This window comes from Mustela putorius, unplaced genomic scaffold (assembly GCF_011764305.1).
Source record: "Mustela putorius furo isolate JIRA1106 unplaced genomic scaffold, ASM1176430v1.1 tig00000139_pilon_pilon_pilon, whole genome shotgun sequence".
NCBI classification, from domain to species: domain Eukaryota; kingdom Metazoa; phylum Chordata; class Mammalia; order Carnivora; family Mustelidae; genus Mustela; species Mustela putorius.
In genome coordinates, this window is record NW_025421293.1 from 6,526,694 (window position 1) to 6,546,039 (window position 19,346).

General features: G+C 58.5%; 3 protein-coding genes across 10 annotated transcripts in view; 1 reads left to right on the top strand and 2 right to left on the bottom strand.

Moving 5' to 3' along the window:
* The window catches only part of LOC101674939 (NADPH--cytochrome P450 reductase), a 60,215-nt gene extending 57,234 nt beyond the window's left edge, over positions 1 to 2,981 (top strand). For all 5 annotated transcript variants that reach the window (XM_004761635.3, XM_004761634.3, XM_013061010.2 and 2 more), the window contains exons 9-16: positions 653 to 769; positions 873 to 991; positions 1,111 to 1,292; positions 1,385 to 1,534; positions 1,769 to 2,039; positions 2,141 to 2,286; positions 2,380 to 2,465; positions 2,545 to 2,981. In XM_004761635.3, coding sequence (XP_004761692.1) covers positions 653 to 769; positions 873 to 991; positions 1,111 to 1,292; positions 1,385 to 1,534; positions 1,769 to 2,039; positions 2,141 to 2,286; positions 2,380 to 2,465; positions 2,545 to 2,689 — 1,216 coding nt within the window. In that variant the 3' untranslated portion in view covers positions 2,690 to 2,981. The remainder of the gene's footprint in view (positions 1 to 652; positions 770 to 872; positions 992 to 1,110; positions 1,293 to 1,384; positions 1,535 to 1,768; positions 2,040 to 2,140; positions 2,287 to 2,379; positions 2,466 to 2,544) is intronic.
* Positions 2,963 to 9,063, bottom strand: TMEM120A (transmembrane protein 120A). The gene is made up of 12 exons (XM_013061061.2): positions 8,880 to 9,063; positions 7,194 to 7,312; positions 6,839 to 6,955; positions 4,959 to 5,018; positions 4,690 to 4,785; positions 4,526 to 4,615; positions 4,318 to 4,383; positions 4,143 to 4,204; positions 3,943 to 4,035; positions 3,785 to 3,849; positions 3,531 to 3,599; positions 2,963 to 3,451 (listed from the first exon to the last, which is right to left on the bottom strand). The coding sequence occupies exons 1-12, from the start codon at positions 8,958 to 8,960 to the stop codon at positions 3,338 to 3,340; spliced, it is 1,032 nt and encodes a 343-aa protein (XP_012916515.1). The 5' UTR covers positions 8,961 to 9,063; the 3' UTR covers positions 2,963 to 3,337.
* A 146-nt stretch (positions 9,064 to 9,209) lies between these two features.
* Positions 9,210 to 19,346, bottom strand: part of STYXL1 (serine/threonine/tyrosine interacting like 1) — a 56,643-nt gene continuing 46,506 nt past the window's right edge. For all 4 annotated transcript variants that reach the window (XM_045074978.1, XM_045074977.1, XM_045074981.1 and 1 more), the window contains one exon: positions 9,210 to 10,648. In XM_045074978.1, the coding sequence (XP_044930913.1) occupies positions 10,517 to 10,648 (132 nt within the window). In that variant the 3' untranslated portion in view covers positions 9,210 to 10,516. The remainder of the gene's footprint in view (positions 10,649 to 19,346) is intronic.

Genomic DNA, 19,346 nt, shown 5'->3' on the forward strand with positions numbered 1-19,346 from the left:
TGGGGCGGGGAGGCCCAGATCTGCCCAGACCACGACAGCATAAGTCTGGCCGAACTTTGGCAGAAGGGCTCACCTGCCTTAATACCCCCCTTGGTATCTGGACTTTGTCCAAACACAGCGTTCCTCTCTTGGGCCCCCGACTGCCACCCAGGGCAAGTCCCCCCAGTATTCCCAGGATTTTAGACCAGCGGCCCTGCTTTCAGAGGGAAGTGCACGTTTCAGTGACTGTGCAGGGTTCAGCTCTGTTGGTGCCCGGTGCAGGGCACGCAGGGTGAAGGAGTTCTGCTCCGTGGTTGCCGGGGGACCCCGGGCCCCTCGGTCTGGGGGAGCCATTGTCAAGGGCATCTGGTTCTCCTGTGCACACAGCCCACAGGTAGCGTGTGGAGGGTCTCCTGGGTTTTAGGGGCCAGCCTGTTTCCTGATCTGCAAACAGGGAACCGATAACCTAGCTCTGCCCGCTCTGGGGAGTTGTTGGGGGGCACTGCTTTGGATCGGGCTGGGAGAACCTTTTACATAACTGGGAGAGCCTTGCTGGGGCCCTGGAGGTCAGCTCTGAGGTTCCCTGTGTCCTGTGAAACCCGAAGGCTCCGTGGGGGCGGGGAGATGCAGGCGAGCCCCGGCCAATCACAGAACCGCGCTCTTCCCCACCCAGCCCCTTTGATGCCAAGAATCCGTTCTTGGCTGCGGTCACCACCAACCGGAAGCTGAACCAGGGAACCGAGCGTCACCTCATGCACCTGGAATTAGACATCTCCGACTCCAAACTCAGGTGCCGGCGGCTGCCCCCTGCCTCCGCCCGCCCAGGGCCTCCGGGCTGCCTCCGCCACCGGCCCAGACGCCTCCTGAGCCCCACGTTCCCCTCGACCCCCCAGGTATGAGTCCGGGGACCACGTGGCCGTTTACCCAGCCAATGACTCGACCCTGGTCAGCCAGCTCGGCGAGATCCTGGGTGCCGACCTGGACGTCGTCATGTCCCTGAACAATCTCGACGGTGAGTCCCCGAATCCACGGCCCACCCCCCACCCCCCTGCCGAGCCCCCACTGTCGCGGGTGCTGGAGCAGACCCACAGGTCAGCGGCCGCTGAGCCCGGTCGTCCTGTCTCCCCGCAGAGGAGTCCAACAAGAAGCACCCCTTCCCCTGCCCCACGTCGTACCGCACGGCCCTCACCTACTACCTGGACATCACCAACCCGCCGCGCACCAACGTGCTCTACGAGCTGGCCCAGTACGCCTCCGAGCCCTCCGAGCAGGAGCAGCTGCGCAAGATGGCCTCGTCCTCGGGCGAGGGCAAGGTGGGCCCTGCCCTTCCGCCGCCCGCACTGGGTGCCGCCGCCTCGGCCGTGTGCCCCGCGCCCGCGTCTCACCCCGCTGCCGTCCTCCGCAGGAGCTGTACCTGAGCTGGGTGGTGGAGGCCCGGAGGCACATCCTGGCCGTCCTGCAGGACTACCCGTCCCTGCGGCCTCCCATCGACCACCTGTGCGAGCTGCTGCCCCGCCTCCAGGCCCGCTACTACTCCATCGCCTCGTCCTCCAAGGTGCGGGGCGGGCTTTGGGGGGGCGGGGGTGCTCCGGGCCGCGGGGCTGCTGACGGCGCTCGGCCTGTGTCGAGCCGGCCAGGCGGCTGCTGGGAAGGGGCTTCTGAGGAGCTGTGGGGGCCGCAAAGGACCAAGCAGGGGGTCGGGGGACACCCCAGTATGGAGGAGACTCCGGCAACGGGCCCCGGGGAACCAGGGCCTGGGGCGTACTTACCCCGGCCCCGCCCCGACCAGGTCCACCCCAACTCCGTGCACATCTGTGCCGTGGCCGTGGAGTACGAGACCAAGGCCGGCCGCGTCAACAAGGGCGTGGCCACCAGCTGGCTGCGGGCCAAGGAGCCGGCCGGGGAGAACGGCCGCCGGGCCCTGGTGCCCATGTTCGTGCGCAAGTCCCAGTTCCGCCTGCCTTTCAAGGCCACCACGCCGGTCATCATGGTGGGCCCCGGCACCGGGGTGGCTCCGTTCATCGGCTTCATCCAGGAGCGGGCCTGGCTGCGGCAGCAGGGTGAGCGCGCGCGCCGGACGGGTCCCGTGAGGTCGGGCGCACACCCCCACCCCTGCCCCGAGGCCCCACCTCACCCCTGCCCGCCACCCCGGCCCCCGCAGGCAAGGAGGTCGGGGAGACGCTGCTGTACTACGGCTGCCGGCGCGCCGACGAGGACTACCTGTACCGCGAGGAGCTGGCCGGGTTCCAGAAGGACGGCTCCCTCACCCAGCTCAGCGTGGCCTTCTCCCGGGAGCAGCCGCACAAGGTGAGGCCTCGGGCCGGCCCCCACGCCGCGGTGCTGGGACCGTGCTGGGACCGTGCGGGGACCGTCGCCCTCACCGTGCGCCCTCACCCGCAGGTCTACGTGCAGCACTTACTGCGGAGGGACAAGGAGCACCTGTGGCAGCTGATCCACGAGGCCGGCGCCCACATCTACGTCTGCGGGTGAGTGAGGGCGCGGTGGGGGGGCGAGGCCGGCCGGCCCGTGGGGGGCCCTTGCCCAGCGCTTTCCTTCCTGCCCCAGGGACGCTCGGAACATGGCGAGGGACGTGCAGAACACCTTCTACGACATCGTGGCCGAAGGGGGGGCCATGGAGCACGCACAGGCCGTGGACTACGTTAAGAAGCTGATGACCAAGGGCCGCTACTCCCTGGACGTGTGGAGCTAGGCCGGCCCCGCGGGCCCCACAGCCCGGCTTCCTGGGATCCCTGCCCTCACTCCCTCCCGCCAGTCTCCTGGGGGGTGTCCGCAGGGCCCTGTTCTGGGAGGTGGGCTGGCAGCGGGGACCGGTCCAGGCCCCGGGGCACGGGGTGTGTTCGGGGAACATTCAGGCCCCTCGGGGCTCTACATCCGGGGCTCTGCGCAGCTCGGCCGAGCCCCAACCCCTCCACGTTATTTTCAATGACTGTAAATAATTTTAAATAATCTCTGCTCCTTGGAATAAAGTTCTGTTTTCTGTATTTGCTATTGCTTGAGTAGGTCTGGGGTCTCCCCGCGTCTACTTAACTCAGAACCTGGAGAGGCCATGTCGTGGCGGCGCCAAGGCCCCGCCTGACCCTTCGGAGAGCACACACCTCGGGGCGCCTCTCTGCCACGCTTCCTTTATTCAGGCTGCCCCCCCCCCCCCCCCCCCGCTCCCTGCAGGCCCGGCCCTCCTCTCCGGCGGCGCCTTCGGGGCCCACAGGGCCCACAAAACCCCAGGGAGAGCAGAAGAGACCCTCCCGCATGAGGCGAGCCCCCTACCGCCCCAGCAAAGGGGACAGAAGCCCCTGCCGGGCCAGGGGCACCGGAGGGAGCCGGGCAGGCAGGCCCAGACTCATTCTTTCTTGCTCCCACGCCTCTGACTGTGGAATTTCTGGTGCACGACCCGCAGGGTGGTGAAGAAGTTGCCGAGGAAGAGCAGGAGGAAGGGGAAGCCGCACATGAGCACCTGCGGGAGGAAGCGGGTGAGGGCGGGGCCGGGCGCCCCTTGAGGGTCCCCACCCCCCAGCCCAGGGCCCCGGGCTCACCTGCCACTCCTTGCACTCGGGGTCCCGGGCCAGGCTGAACAAAGTCAGCGCGTTGAAAAGCTGCCAGAACTGGGAAGGATGGAGGGTTTCAGACAGAAGCCGGTCCCCGCGACGGCCCAGAGCCAGCGCCGGGGAGGCGGCCGGACACGCGGGGCGGGGACGGGGCGGGGACGGGGCGGGGACGGGCGGGGGACGGGGCGGGGACGGGGCGGGGCCAGGCGGGGCCAGGCGGGGGCCGGGCAGAGACAACTTACGTGTCCGAAGAAGAGAAAGGGCAGCAGGAAGGTGAGGCCGCGCCACATCCAGGACTGGAAGCCCTCTGCGGGGGAGGGGCGGCCACGGTCTCAGCCCCGCGTGGTCGGGAAAGGTCCCCCGTCAGGATGCCCGGGAGCGGAGGCCGCACCCGACTCACCCACAGTGAGGTCCATGGTGTGCCTCTCGCCCAAGGCCCGCAGGCGGTATAGACAGCCGCTCTGGTAGTAGTACTGCAGGAACTGCACGAAGCCTGGACCGGGGAGCAGCGGAACGGGGCTCGGCCCAAAGTCCCCACCGCCCCCGGCCTGCTCCCTGTGGGAGGGGTTCCCGTGTGGAGCAGCGCCCCCCGACACTCACTCTGGTACATGGAGAAGGACAAGAACTGGTTCCGGAACTTCTGGTACATGAGGCCGTCGGGCCTAAGGCAGAAAGCGGAGGAAAGAGCAGGTAGAAACTCAGGGACACCCTGGGTCTACCCCGCGCCCCCCCGCACCCCAACCCCCACGCCCCGGGAGCCAGTCTGGCCACTCACCACGTCAGCATGACTCCCGACAGGAAAGTGGACACGTAGTGATGGAAAACCCACCAGCCTTTGATCCTGTGGTGGGGAGCGGCGGTCATTCCGTCCCCTCGGCCCCGAGGGATCGGAGCTTGGGCACAGGATGCCAGGCTGCGGTGGGAGGAAGCCAGTCCCCCGCCCCGCCCCCGCCCCGGAGCAGGCCCGCCCCGGCCTCACGCACCGGGAGCCGTTGTTGATGAGGATGCTCTCGCGGATGGTGAGCGTGCAGTAGTACCAGACCAGCAGGAAGTTGAAGGCGGCGTCCGTCACCCTGCAGAGGGCACAGAGGGTGGGCGCCGGCGCCGGCAGGGAGCGGGGTGCGGCCCCGAGTGGCAGGACACCCACCTGGAGTTGAGGAGGAAGCGGCAGGTGAAGGAGATGAGGATGAGGATGATGGTGAGGTAGAGCTTGAACTTCTCGTACTCGTCCTTGTAGGCGAACCTGGGGGGGGGGCGCACACCCGGGGCACAGGCTGGGGTGCCGGAGGGAGGCTCCCGGTCCGGACAGGCTTCCGCAGGCGGCTCGGGCCGGCACCCCAGGGCTGAGCCTGGGAAGCGGGGGGGCAGGACAGAAAGGACCAGGAGGGCGGAGCACAGGGCTGGGACAGCACTTACTTAGCCTGCTTGCTCAGGAGTGTCACGTTGACATTGCCCAGGACCAGGCTCAGGTACAACCTGCAGGAGGGGGAAGCCAGGTAAGGAGAGGCCCCCACTGAGGGGAAAGCCAGTGGCACAGAGCAGGGGGGCCACCTGGCCTCAGCTCCACGCCCCCAGAGGCTTAGGGTTCAGACCTGGGGGGCAGTGCAGACCGGCGCCACAGGAAGGAAACACGGGGCACAGCCTTTCTGCCCGCTCCCCGGCCTGCTGCTGGCTAAACCAACATCCCCTCGTCTAACCCCCAACCCCAGCTCCCCACCCAAGGGCCTCCAGGGCAGCCGGGCTCTCCCACCCCGTGGCAGCCGGCCCGAAGCTCCTATGGCCCCCGGGGGCCTGGGCAGCACTCGATGCCTGTGTGCACGCCCGCCCCCAGGTTCCCACTGCCTCCGAGAACCTTCCGCCCTGAGTCCGCCGGGACACCCGCACCAGGGCCATAGCGGGGCCCCCACCCGGCCGGGAAGGGCCGCCTCCGAAACTCTGCTCGCGCTCTGACCCCGAGTGCCCGGCATCCCAAGCTGGTTTCGCCAGGCGGACCCTGGCCCTCACGGAGGCTTCCAGGGCCCCCCGACCCTGGTCTTTCCTGAGCCAGCCGAGTCCCCAGGGCCCCCTCCCACGGCAGCCGCTTTCTTGCCCACCGGACCACCCCCAGCCTCCTGCCGCCGCCCCTCCCACCGATGGAGCCTGTCTGGCCAGGCGAACCCGAGAGGTGACCACGTCCCACGTGTGCACGACACGGCGCACCCACTCGGGCTGTGGGCACAGGTTCAGGGTAGTTAAGGGACTTGTCCCAGACCGCGAAGAGACGAGGGGGTACAGCAGGCACTTGGCCCAGCCGCCTCTCGGCGTCGCCACCGGCTCCCTACACCCTCCCCGCCGAGGCCTGGTCAAAGCCTCCATCCAGGCTGACATCTCTGAGGGGGTGGGGGGGACCCTCCTCACCGGCTCCAAACACTCTCCCACTGCAAGTGAGAAGGGCCCACGCCCTGCCCTTCCCACCTCCCCAAGGGTGTCCCTTTGCTGGGTCTGTGCTCCGGGGGCCCTGGCCCCAGCTTTCAGCAGGGAGAGGCGCTCCGGTCTTCCCTGGGTACCGAGTAACCCCAACCCCCGAGCGTCCGCTTCTGCTCACAGCTGAGCTTCTGAAGAGCTGCCGCGTCCGCCTGGCCCCCCCAGCTCTCTGTCCCCCATTAGCAACCTCCACCTCCACTGTCCTGCGGAGCGCTCCACCCCCCGGAGGCCCCGGAGACGCCGCCCCTCCTGTGTGGCTCTTGACCCCCCCACCCGGGCCGTCTGAACCGAGGCTACTGGCCGCCCCTCACCCCCGTCGTCCCCAGGGACATGGCCCTTCGCAGCCGTCTTGCTGCCCCAGGCCTCCGCTGGGTGATCTTTCCTCACCCTAGGGTTGTGCACTGGCCCCTGCCATCCCCCTCGGTGACTGTGGCTGACCTGAGGGTCGCTCTGCCCAGCCTGCTGGGCCCGAGCCTGGCTTCGCCTCCTGTCTCATCACCACCTGCCACCCTGAGCCCTGGCCACGCACGCGCACAGTCTCCACCCTCCCGCGCCTGCCAGGCTCCCTCCTCCTCGAAGCTCTCCGCTCTCCCTGACCTCCAGGCTGGGCGAGGGGTCCCTCACTGCGCTCCCCCATTCCCTGTCCTTCCGCCACAGAACACCCGTCTCCGGGAGCTGTCACCGTCGCTCGAGCCATCTCCCCAGCCTGACGGCTCAGCCCCCAGCGGGTCCAGGGACCATCTGCCGGCCGACTGACGGGGCAGAGGAGCCCACGCTTCAGGCCGCTCTCCCAGGGGCATCTGGGCACTGGGCTTGGGGGAAAGGGGTCTCACCCATTCTTTTTGGGCAAATAGGCCTCCATATCGAAGAAGAGTCCCTGGCGCTCCTTGATCTGGTTCTCCAGCTCCTGGGCGGCCTCCCTGGCCCCTGACTGCAGGGAGCGTTTGCATCTGTAGGTTGGGGCACGGAAGCCAGAGTCAGGGCGGTCCCCCCCTCCCCCAGGGTATCACATAGGACACCTGCGGGGCAGGAGATGAACATGGCCCCACGGGGCGGGGAGAGGGGAGAAGCCGTGCCCTGGGACACTCAGGAGTCAGTGCCTGCTCTCCGTGCACCACAAATCTGACCCCCAGCCTTAGGCTAGGGGGTATGGAGGCTTGGGGGGGTCCCGGGCAGGGGGGTCCTCACTGTTTCAGGACAAGAGCAAGCTCCTGGAGCTGCTTCTTCTGCCGAGTGATGGCGCTGGTACAGCCGTTTTGCAGCTTGGTCAGCTCCTCCAGCTTCAGGCGGTACAGCCGGTGGGTCTCCTGGGGAGCAGGCAGGGAGCCAGAGTGAGCTGGGGCCTGCTGGGTAGAGAGCGGGGCTCCCCGGGAGGGTCTGAGCGGGAAAGGAGTCAGCCAGCCGAGGGACCCCCTGAGATCGCCCTCTCCCCGAGGCAGGCCAGGAGAGGGGGCTCCCCCTGCAAGCGCAGAAGCCCTCACAGCAACAGACCAGGTCCCAGGAGCTTTGCTGAGTCTCCGCCCACCTACTAGCTGTCCCCACCCCCCGGTCCCACCCAGAGTCTGGCTTCCAGGCGCAAGGGTCTGCCTTCTGGACCAGTCAGGCTGCCTGAAGCCACTGTGGTTCTCTCAGACCCTCCTGCCTGCCCCGCCTGCTGCTGCAGGGGGAGCCGGGGCTGCCCCAGCAGCCTGCCTCCCAGGTTAAAGGTCACCAGGCTTCAGCGCTAGAACTCCTGCCGTGGAGACCAGTCCTTTTACCCCTCCCCCCGCACCTTTGGCCCCAAGCCTCCCAGAGCACTTTGCCCCGCTGGGTGAGTTTCCAGAAGAGCAGCCTGCAGACAACCAGGGGCAGCGTGAGGAAGGTCAGGCCGGGGTGGCCAGGCTGAGAAGCAGGTCTGCCCGGCTGGCACTCGGGCAGGACCACTAGCCTGAGCAGCCTTGGTCAGGCCTGGGGGCGGCAGGAAGGGGCTGGCAGCAGCCCAGGAAAGAGAAAGGCAGGACGAGTCCACAGCTGTCCGGGCTCCGTCCTCCCCCGGTCTGGTTTCTCGTGCCCTGCAGGGGCCACCACGCCCGTAAGAACCCAACACGGGCCACATCTGCCTGCCAACCACTTCTCTCCTGTCTGAGACCGGCCGCCGGCTCCCTGCTGCCTCCCCACAGAAGCGCACGGTCCACACGAGCCAGATCCCCACGGTTCCTCCCAGGGGCTCCCTGGCCGCATCCGAGAGGTCCCAACCCCGCCCAGGCCCACGAGCTCCCTGGAGGGTCTGGTCCACCCGCTTCTGCCCTCCCTCGCCTTCCAGCGGCCACACAAGCCTGCCTCGGCGGGTGCTGTCCTTCAGGCTGGACGGGCGCCGCCCCCACCCAGGCATCGCCCCTGGACACTCGCCCTGGCGGGGCCGGGCCCTCGGGACCGCTCCCCCTCCGGGCCGCTCCCCCGCCGCACTCAGCCCAGACCCCAGCGCTGCCCCAGGGCGGCTCCAGCCACGCCGGCGCCCCCAGCATGTTTGCTGAGTGACTGACCCAAGGCCGGGCCCGGCCGGCTTCGACTCAGGCGGCCGCTCCCCTGGGAGAGGACGGGGCTGGGTCAGGGCCGCTTTCCGGGGCCTCCACGAAGGCCCCAGGTGCGCCAGGCTCCGCGGGTCTGCGCCGGGGTCGCGGCCGCGGGGGCAGCGCCGGACACGCAACCCAGGCCGAGGGGAGGGTCCCGGCTAGGACCCCCAGGACCCGGGGCCTCGCCACCCTCTGGAGCGACGCCAGGGCCCACGACCCTTGACCCCGAGCCCCCCACTACCTGACCCGCGGCTGCCCGACCCTTGACCTCGAGCCAGAGAGCCGCGGCTCAGGGCCACTGGGCGCCCGCACCGGCACTCACCTGGATGCTCTGGAAGTCCTGCTGCAGCTCCTCCCAGTCCCGCAGGCAGTCCCCCAGCGGGCCCGGGGCCGGGAGATGCATGGCTGCCGGGCCACGCGCCGGACAAGCCGAGTCGAGGACCGCGCCGCAACCCCGGCCCGCCGGAGTAGCCTCCGCCGCCTCCGCCGCCGCCCCCGACCGCTTCCGGGCTCGCGCCGCCGCCGCCACCAATGGGAAAAGGCCTGCGGCGGCCAGCGCGCTAGCCCCGCCCCCGGCCCGAGCCAATCGGGGCCCTGGGCGGGGCCGGGGCGGGGCCAAGGGCAGCAGGGGGCGCTCACCCTGCGGCGCTCGGCGGGCGTGGGGCTGGCGCGCTGGTTCCCGGCCGGGGCTCGGCGGGTTGTGCCAGCCGCGTGCGGCGGCCCACAGAGCTCCGGCCCGCCGTGCTGGCAGTAAACCGAGACGCACGGAGGTGACCCCGGCCTCGAAGACTCTCGTCCTTGGGAAAGCGGCGCCTCTGCAGGGGGAGGATTCTGAACCTCTCTTCTACGGCGGCCGCCGGTCGCCCTGACCCTAGGCTCGCCCTGACCCCACGCTCGCCGCGGCGGGTCTTCCAGAGCCCGCAGACGGCCGGACCTAACGCACAAGCTATTCCGCATCGTGCCCCTGATGGAAACTTCCCGGGGCTCTGCCCTGGTGCCCCCAACCCACAGAGCCATCGCTTGCAGCCAGTCTCTGTCCAGGCTCCTGTCCTAACTGATCCCAAGCCTGAGTCCACGGGACAGCTCTTACCTTAGAGCAAAACCCCACTCCTTGAGGGCTTGGCTTCCGTAGGGGAGCCGGGGGGGGGGGCTCCCCCCTCCTGCAAAGAGTCCTGGGAGGGAAGATGACCTTCACCTCTGTCCCTCCCCAGCTGCGCACAGGGGGCAGGCACAGGGGGCAGGGAGTGTCTGCTGAGTGACGTGGACATCCTAAATTCCCTGTCAGTCCCGACGCCTGCCCTCTCCCGACTGGGGCTTCCAGCGCTGGGAAGTGCGTTCTGAAGAACAGTCCCTTTAAGACCTGAGGAATTTCTAGAAACAGGGGTGAAGGAGATAGGAGGGGTGGAAATCTCTTCTTGAGGAACCCAGCCAGGAGGAAACCAGTGGGAGGAAGGAAAGGAAATCCGAACATGACATCGATGGGCATAGTGGTGGGGAGGGCTGGGACCCGGGGTGAGACAAGACTGTATTTGTGCCAGGAGCTTCCCAGCGCTGCAGAGCCTGGCACCTGGGCCAGGACTGGGCCCGGCGGATCTCCACCCGTGCACGGGCACTGCGACAGCCTGTGAGCCAACCGAAGACAGGGGGAACCCCTGGAGCTCCTCCCAGCCAGCCTCCGAAGGTCATGGGGGCACGTGGGACAGCTGCTCAGAAGCTCAATGCTCTTCCAGAAGCAGCCTCCATCGAGTTGGGGGGGGACCCTGGGACGGGGGTTCTCCCAGAGTCTGGGCAGAGAACACCTGCTCCAGGGTGTGGACGAGGAGCCAGAGCAGAGCTGCAAGAGGCTGACACAGGACTCCAGGCGGCAAAGGCCTTCTCTTTCCACACCAACCCAGTTACACGGCCTGGCCCACTCCCCCTGGGCGGCCCTCAGGACCCGGAGCTGGACCACAGGGAAGATCAGTAGAGCGGAACCAAGATGTCTGTGACGGAGTCTCCGAGGATGACCTTCTCCCACTCGGACAGCTGAGCCACCAAGCCCTGGCTGGGATGCACGTTGTTTTTGCACTTCTTGACATGGGCCCAGGACTTCTGTCAATGCAAGGAGGAGAAAGCTGACTTCGGGATGGGACCAGGGCCTTTCCACCTACATACAGCGGCGGGACGAGAGGCATCTGCCCAGGGGCCAGCAGCAGGCCAGCGCCGATGCAAGAGTCATGGGAGCCGCGCTCTGTCTTGAGCAAGTCCCTCTGCTGCTGGACATGGAGGCAGGGACCCCTCCTACTTCAGATGGCCCCCGTGAAGCTTCAGACAACGTGGGTGAAAACTCCCGTGGGCAGGAGCACACCACGGCCGCGCCCGGCACACAATGCCACCTCGACGAGGGTTTGCACTGTGAACGGATAAATTCACGGGAACGGGAAGAGCACTGTGGGGGGAATTCTCCAAAGGAGGGAAACCGGAGCCGCTTGCTCTCAAGTGTCCACCTTAAAACACAGGAAGGAAGAGGACAAGCCGGTCTCCATCTAGACTGAAGCCAGAGGAAAAAGGAAAAGGTCAAAGCGGGGCCTCAGCAGACTAGGAAGAGAAAAATGCACCCAAACGTAATCAAGGCCATAGACGACAAGCCCACGGGTGACATACTGGTGCAAGATGGAAAGCTTTTCCTCTAAGATCAGGAAAAGGACAAGGATGCCTGCTTTTATCACTTCTGCTTAACATTCTACTAGAAGTCCTAACCACCAAAGGGGGGGGGGGAGCGCCACAGGGAGTCCAAATTGGAGAAGTAAAATTACCTGTTTGCAGATGACATGGCTGTATGTGTAGAAACCCTTTAAAGATTACACCGAAACAAACATCTGTCAGAATAAATGAATTTAGCGATGTTGCCCCATTACAAAATCCCACACTCCGAATCAGTTGCCTCTGTATACATTAATGATGAAATCCGAAAAGCCAATTAAGAACAAATTCCACTTTACAATGGCATCGAAAGGAATCTGATTATTTAGGAATAAATTTAACCAAGGAGGTAAAAGACCCGTACGAAGCATGGTTGGAAGAAACTTAAAAAGACACAAATAAATGGGAAGACATCCTCTGTACGTGGCTCAGAAGACGATACTGTTAGGCTGCCGGGACTACCCAAAGCCTCTGTAGATTTAATGCAATCTCTACCAGATCCCAGCAGCATTTCTTGCAGAAACTGAGAAACCCATCCTGAACTTCATATGAAATCGCAAGAGACCCCAAATGCCAAAACAATCTTGAGAAAGGAGAACCGCACTAGAATTCTCGTGCTTCCTGATTTCAAATCTCTGAAGTTATTACAAAACTACAGTGATCCAAACAGTGTGGTGTTGGCACACAGACGGACATTTAGACCAAAGGAACAGGACAGACGGCCCAGAAATAAGCCCTCACACGTAGGGCCAAGTGGCTTGAACGAGACTGCGAAAACCATTCGGAGAAGAAAGGGCAGTCTTGTCAACAAACGAAGCTGGGAAAGCTGGAAATCCACACACAGAAGAGCCAAGCTGGACCCCTATTTCACAGCATGTGCAAAGATCAAAATGATTGAAGACTTAAATGTGAGAGCTTAAACTATAAAAATCCTAGATAAAAACAGAGGAGAAATGCTTTATAACTTGGATTTGGCAATGATTTCTCTAAGACATCAAAAGCACAGGTGATTAAAAAATGGGCAAATTGGGATGCCTGGATGGCTCAGTCGGTTAAGCCGCTGCCTTCAGCTCAGGTCGTGATCCCAGGGTCCTGGGATCGAGCCCCGCATCGGGCTCTCTGCTTAGCAGGGAGCCTGCTTCCCCCCACCCCCTGCCTGCCTCTCTGCCTGCTTGTGCTCTCTCTCTCTGACAAATTTTTTTTTAAATCTTAAAAAAAAAAAAAAAGGACAAAGTGGACTACATCAAAATAACGAACTTTTGCTTAGTCTCGGGAAACAGACAGAAGGTTGCTGGGGGCTGGGGGAAGGGATGGGGTGGCTGGTGATGGACATTGGGGAGGGTATGTGCTATGGTGAGTGCTGTGAATTCTGTAAGACTGATGATTCACAGACCTGCACCCCTGAAGCAAATAATACATTACATGCTAATTTTAAAACTTTAAAAATAACAAACTTCTATACATCAAAAGACATGATCCACAGAGTGAAAAGGCAGCCACAGGATAGGAGGAAACATTGCCAAATCATGTATCTGATTTACGTTCAGGTGTTCATATGAAGAATATAGAAAGAGCTCCTCAAACTCAACCAAAAAAAACCCCAAACAATCCAATTTAAAAATAGGCAAAGAACTTGAATAGACATTTCTCCAAAAGACAGATAAATGATCAATAAGCACATAAAAAAATTTGCTCAACACCACTAATCATTAGGGAAATGCAAATCAAAACTACAATTAGATACCACCTCACATCCATGAAGATAATTATTATATTTTTTAAAAACCAGAACACAACAAGCATTGGCAAGGGGGTGAAGAACTTGAACCCTTCTGCAGTGTTGGTGGGAATGTAAAATGGTGCAGCCGCTATGGAAAAACAGTATGGAAATTCCTCAAAAAATTAAAAACAGAGGGGCGCCTGGGTGGCTCAGCTGGCTAAGCGTCTGCCTTTGGCTCAGGTCATTTTCCCAGGGTCCTGGGATCGAGCCCCGCATCGGGCTCTCTGCTCAGCGGGGAGCCTGCTTCTGCCTCTTCCTCTTCCCCCTCCCACTCCGCTCACGCTCTGTCTCTGGCTTTCTCTCAAGTAAATAAATAAAATCTTTTTTAAAAAATTAAGAATAGAGATACCATATAATCGAGCTATTTCACTTCCGGGTACCTACCCGAAAGAACTGAACCCAGGGTCTTGAAGAGATGTTAGTACACCCGTATCTGCAGCAGCACTGTTCACAGTGTCTAAAACATGGGGGAACCCAAGCATCCATCAATGGACAAACAGAAAAACAAAACATGACATACATACACCACGGAATATTATTCCGTCTTTAAAAAGAAGGAAATTCTGACACACGCGACAATATGGATTTTCTCAACAATTATGAGAAGTGATATAAACCAGGCAAAAAAGAGACAAATATTGTATAATCCACCGATAGGAGGAGTCTAGAGTAGCTGAAATCACAGACACAGGGAGCAGAATGGTGGTTGCAGGGCTCGGGGGTGGGGAGAACAGGAAGTTACTGTTTAATGGGTACAGAGTTTGTTTTACAAGACGAGAAGAGTTCTGGGGATGGATGATGCTTAGAAAGCATTTAATACCACTGAACTGTACACTTTAAAAAAAAATGTTTTAGGGACGCCTGGATGGTTCAGTCAATTAAGCATCCAACTCTTGGTTTTGGCTCAGGTCATGATCTCAGGGTCATGAGATCAAGCCCATATCATGCTCCACAGTCAGTGTGGAGTCTTCTGGAAATTCTCTCTCCCTCTGGCCTGCCCCCCACTTGCACATGCTCTCTCTCTAAAATAAATCTTAAAAAAAAAAAAAGTGGTTAAGATGTTAAATGTTACATTATGTGTATTTTAACCCAATAAAAAGAGAGAAAAAAGCTACAATGAGATACCAGCTCATACCCATTAGGATGGCTATTATTTGATTTAAAAAAACCACAACAGGAAAATACAAGTGCTGGTAATGATGTGGAGAAACTGGAACCCTTGTGCACCATTGGTGGGAATGTAAAATGGTGTAACTGGCATGGAAAACAGTATAGTGATTACTCAAAAAAGTAAAAATAGAATTACCATATGATCCAGCAATTCTACTCTGGATATTTACCCAAAATAACTGAAAGCAGGTGGCCAGTGGGGCTTGTGTTTATGGGTTTAACAGCACAGTGGCAAAACAAGAAATAATTCATCTCAGGGCTTAGTGCAAAAGGAGCAAACAGGCATGCCTATCTTCTGGTCTTCCCCTGAAAAAGATGTATTTACATATTCTTAAGTCTGCTTCCAATCAGCCTGAATCCAGGTGCAGACTGAGACCATCCCCTTTAGGGCACTGAAATGTCCTGGCAAACCTTCAGCTACTGGGAGCCGCTAAGAACAAAGCAAGCTGGGAAATGTTTGACAACCAAGAACTAGGAAAGGGCTGAACCAGAAGGTTCATTTCTGACACCAGGTCACTCTAAAGGTGGCTGCTTTCCCTAATGCATAGAAACCAACAGCGTCAAAGAAAACGAAAAACAAAAACAAAAACCAGGAATACAATCAAATGAAAGAAAAAGATAAAATCTCATATGGGGCAACTGGGTGGCTCAGTGGGTTAAGCCGCTGCCTTCGGCTCAGGTCATGGTCCCAGGGTCCTGGGATCGAGCCCCGCATCAGGCTCTGTGCTCAGCGGGGAGCCTGCTTCCTCCTCTCTCTCTGCCTGCCTCTCTGCCTGCTGGTGATCTCTCTCTGTCCAATAAATACATAAAATCTTTAAAAAAAAAAAAAAAGATAAAATCTCATAAAAACATCTTAATGAAACGGGGACCAGTGATTTACCGGATAAAGAGTTCATGCCATAAAGATGCTCACCAAGTTCCGGAAAACATTGCATGAACAAAATGAGAATCCAGCTAAGAGAGAGAAAACGAAGTACCCAACAAGTCACGGGGTTGAGGAATACGATAACGGAACTGAAAAAATACAATGGAAAGATTCAACCACAGACACATGAAGTGGAAGAAAAGGTCTGTGGACTGAAGGACAGCGGAGCAGAACCAAAGCAGGAGAAGAGAAGAAAGGAAGGAAAAGAAAAAGAGTGAGCATATCTTAAGGGACTTACGGGCAATACCAAGAGAATCAACATTGACATTACACGGGTCCCAGAAGGACAAGAAAGAGAAAGGGACAGACAACTTCTCTGAAAAAAATAATACTGCATACTTCTCTAGCCTGGAAAAGGAAATAGATACCCAGAGTCCAAAGAATTCCAAAAAAGATGCACCCAAAGAGATCCACACCAAGCCCCATCGCAATTAAATTGTCAAAAGTTAAAGACAAGGAGGGAATCTTGAGAGCAACAAGGGAAAAACAACTTGGTACACACGAGGGAAGCCCCATTAAACTCTCAGCAGATTTTCAGCAGAAACCCTGCAGATCAGAAGGAAGTGAGGGGATAGATTCAAAGTGCTGAAAGAAAAAAACCTGCCCACCAAGAATACTGTACAGAGGGGCGCCTGGGTGGCTCAGTGGGTTAAGCCTCTGCCTTCAGCTCGGGTCATAATCCCAGGGTCCTGGGATCGAGCCCCACATCGGGCTCTCTGCTCAGCAGGGAGCCTGCTCCCCCCACCCCGCCTGCCTCTCTGCCTACTTGTGCTCTCTCTGTCAAAAAAAAAAAAAAAAAAAGAGTTGAAGACGTTAATCACCACTAGACCAGCTTTACTGGTCTTTACTTCTTTAGGCTGAAATGAAATGGCACTGACTAGTAACGGGAAAACAGGCACCCATAAATATCACTGATAAAGTAAAATTCAGAATAATCTAATGTGGACATGGTGGGTTCACTTATAAATCTAGCATGAAGGTTCAAAGACAAAAATAGTACAAACAGCTGTACCTCCAATAATTCTGTAATGACATAAAAGACAAAAAGATGTAGATTGCAACATCGAAACCACAAAACGTGGGGGCTGCGGAGTAAAGATGCAGAGCTTAGGCTGTGTGCAAATTTAAGTTGTTATTAACTAAAGACAGACTATTATCGGGCTCCCTGCTCGACGGGAATCCTGCTTCTCCCTCTGCCTACTGCGCTCTCTCTCTCTCTCTCTCTCTGACAAATACATAAATAAAATCTTTAAAAAAAAAAGAAAGAAAAAGAAAAAATAGACTTTAAGACAAAGACTGCAATACGAGACAAAAAATGTCATTATGTAATGATAAATGAATCAGTTCAACAAAGAGATATAACATTTATAAATATTTATGCACCCAACAAAGGAGCACCTAAATATACAAAGTAAATATTAATGGACCTAAAGAGAGAAACGGACAATAATATGTTAATAGTAGGGGACTTTAATATCCCACTTTCTTTCTTTTTTAAGATTTTATTTATTTGTTTGAGAGAGAGAGAGCATGAGAGGGGAGAAGGTCAGAGGGAGAAGCCGACTCCCCATGGAGCTGGGAGCCCAATGCAGGACTCGATCCTGGAACTCTGAGATCATGATCCGAGCCAAAGGCAGTCACCTAACCAACTGAGCCACCCAGGTGCCCTAGTCCCCCACTTTCATCAACAGATAGGTCATCCAGACAGAAAATCAATAAGGAAACACTGGCCTTAAATGATACAATAAGCCAGATGGACTTAACAGACATTTACAGAATGTTCTACCCCAAAGCAGTAGACTACACATTCCTCTCAAGTGCACATGGAACAGCCTCTAGGACAGATCACATGTTAGGCCACAAAACAAATCATAATAAATTTGAGAAGACTGAAATATTATCAAGCATCTTTCCTAGTTTTATGGTATAAAACTACAAAGTGATTTTAAGAAAAAATTGGAAAATGCACACATATATGGATATTACTGAACAACCCACGGGTCAATGAAGAAATCAAAAGAGAAACCAAAAATATCTTGAAGGGTATGTGGTTGACTCCGTTGGTGGAGTATACAACTCTTAATTTCAGGGCTGTGGGTTTGAGCCCCACACTGGGTATAGAGATTACTTAGAACCTTAAAACCTAAGAAAGAAAAAATGAAAAGGAAAAGAAAAAGAAAAAAAGGCCTTAAAGTCTCCATCTAAAAAGCGTTAGCGCTAATGAACAAATTCAGTAAAGTTACGGGATACAAAATCCATGTACAAACATCAGGTGTGGAGCACCTGGGTGGCTCAGTGGGTTGAGCCTCTGCCTTCGGCTCAGGTCATGGTCTCGGGGTCCTGGAATCAAGCCCCGCATCAGGCTCTCTGCTCAGCAGGGAGCCTGCTTCCTCCTCTCTCTCTGCCTGCCTCTCTGCCTACTTGTGATCTCTGTCTGTCAAATAATTTTTTTTTAAAAATCTAAAAAAAAAAAAAAATGACAGATGTAATATGTGCATTTTGCCGTTATGGAGGGGAAAATCCACGGTACCCTGGGCAGAGCTACGTAGTTGCAAGGTTTATTAAGTCCTGGTCAGGTCAGATTGGTTCACAACCCCTTTCCAGCCCACAGAGCACCTGCTGGGACACAGCGAACACCTGTGGGTAGAAGCGGTTTGGGGCGGTGTGGGGAGTCATGGCCAGGTAACTCTCAGAAACGGGCGGCAGCCAGCTCACTGCACGGTTCTTCAGACGACAGGCCAGTGCTCCCCCTCCTGCCTTAGAGCCCCGTGGAAAGCCCAGATTCTGAAACTAACTGGGGCATGTGGCTTTGGATTCTGCTACTTACAACTGGGGGGCCTTGGGCAAATTATTCAGCCTCTCTAGACCTCCTGCCAAACAGTTAATAACATGCTGTGGGGTCACTGGGTTTTCAACACACATGAAGTCCTCGCAAACACAAGTGGGAAGCCCTCTGCCAATGTTAGCTAGTACAATGCCTCAGCAGTTGGTTTGTGTTTTTGTTCTTTTTTTTTTTCCCCCACTTTGAAGACCTTTAAGGAACAAAGTTATTCCCAGTAGGTTAAAGGAGCTGAAATAGGTTTCTTAAGGGCTCGCTGGCTCTGGGAGCCCATCCACTCTTGTGCCAAAGCTTTGAAAGCCAAGGACAGGCACAGTGGCCCCGGGTGCCAGATTCCTCCAGTTCACCCCTCAGCTTCCCATTCCTGGTCTTGGTACCCCAAGGAACGGAGTAGGGACCATAAACCCCAGGAAGCAGTATATTGCCCAAGAGTGGCCCACACTTTGCTCCCCTTTTTCTTGCCAGTGCCCTGGGCTCTGACCATCACCTCTGAGCTGCCTCCAAGACCACAAAGACAACAGGCAGGGGGACCGTCTCTCTGGACCCCAGGCGGCAGCAGAGCTGAGCCCCGGTCAACCTCTGTCAGCAACCCAGGGCATTGCTTGGTAGCAAGAAAACCTAAGCGCCACCCAGGACTGACTGAGTCTGGAAAGAACCCAGCAAGGTCCCCGCGGCAGTCCGTCCTGCCCACAGCTCCTTCTGTCGCGAGTTCTCTAGACGGCGACTCTGGGCAGAACGCCCAGCAACAGGACTTTCCTGTACGTGAGGCAGAGTTTGCTGCCCCAGGATGGGAGCCCCGGGGCTTCTCCCAAGAGCAAGGACAATCTGGCCCTCAGGGGCCCAGGCGCCTGCCCTCCCACTGACCACTGAGCCGGACAGCCACACCCGGATGGGCCTCAACCTCCCTCCTGGGGTCATGCGGGGGCCAGTAAAGGTCAGGGTGCGGGCCAACACGTGCGCTGTCACCAGGGGGGCCTGGCCCTCGCTGCTGGAGAACTCAGAGCCAGGTGGGAGTCCTCGCTCTCTGTTCTCGGCCCAGCCAGCTCTGGAAGCCACTCGGGCCATGGCTGGCTGGTCAAGGCCGAGGAGCATCACGAAACATCAGAGTTGCAAGGCTGTCAACCTTGTCGTGCCCAGATGTCCCGTGAGTGATCAGGGAGCCAGGACCACCGCAGGCCCCGGGGCTCCAAATGGCCCCATTCAAACTCCGGGCGAGTTCAAGTCCTGGAACGCCCCCTGCAGGCAGAGAGCTCGGCCTGCCTCCCCCCAGCTCCCCCTGCTTCTCTTCCTCCGGTTCCAGCTCAACAAGGCAGCAAAGGAGAGGATGTGCCAGCAACTTCACCCCTCCCCCCGGCACACCCCCAGAACACTCCAGCAGGCAGGGACCCCCGAC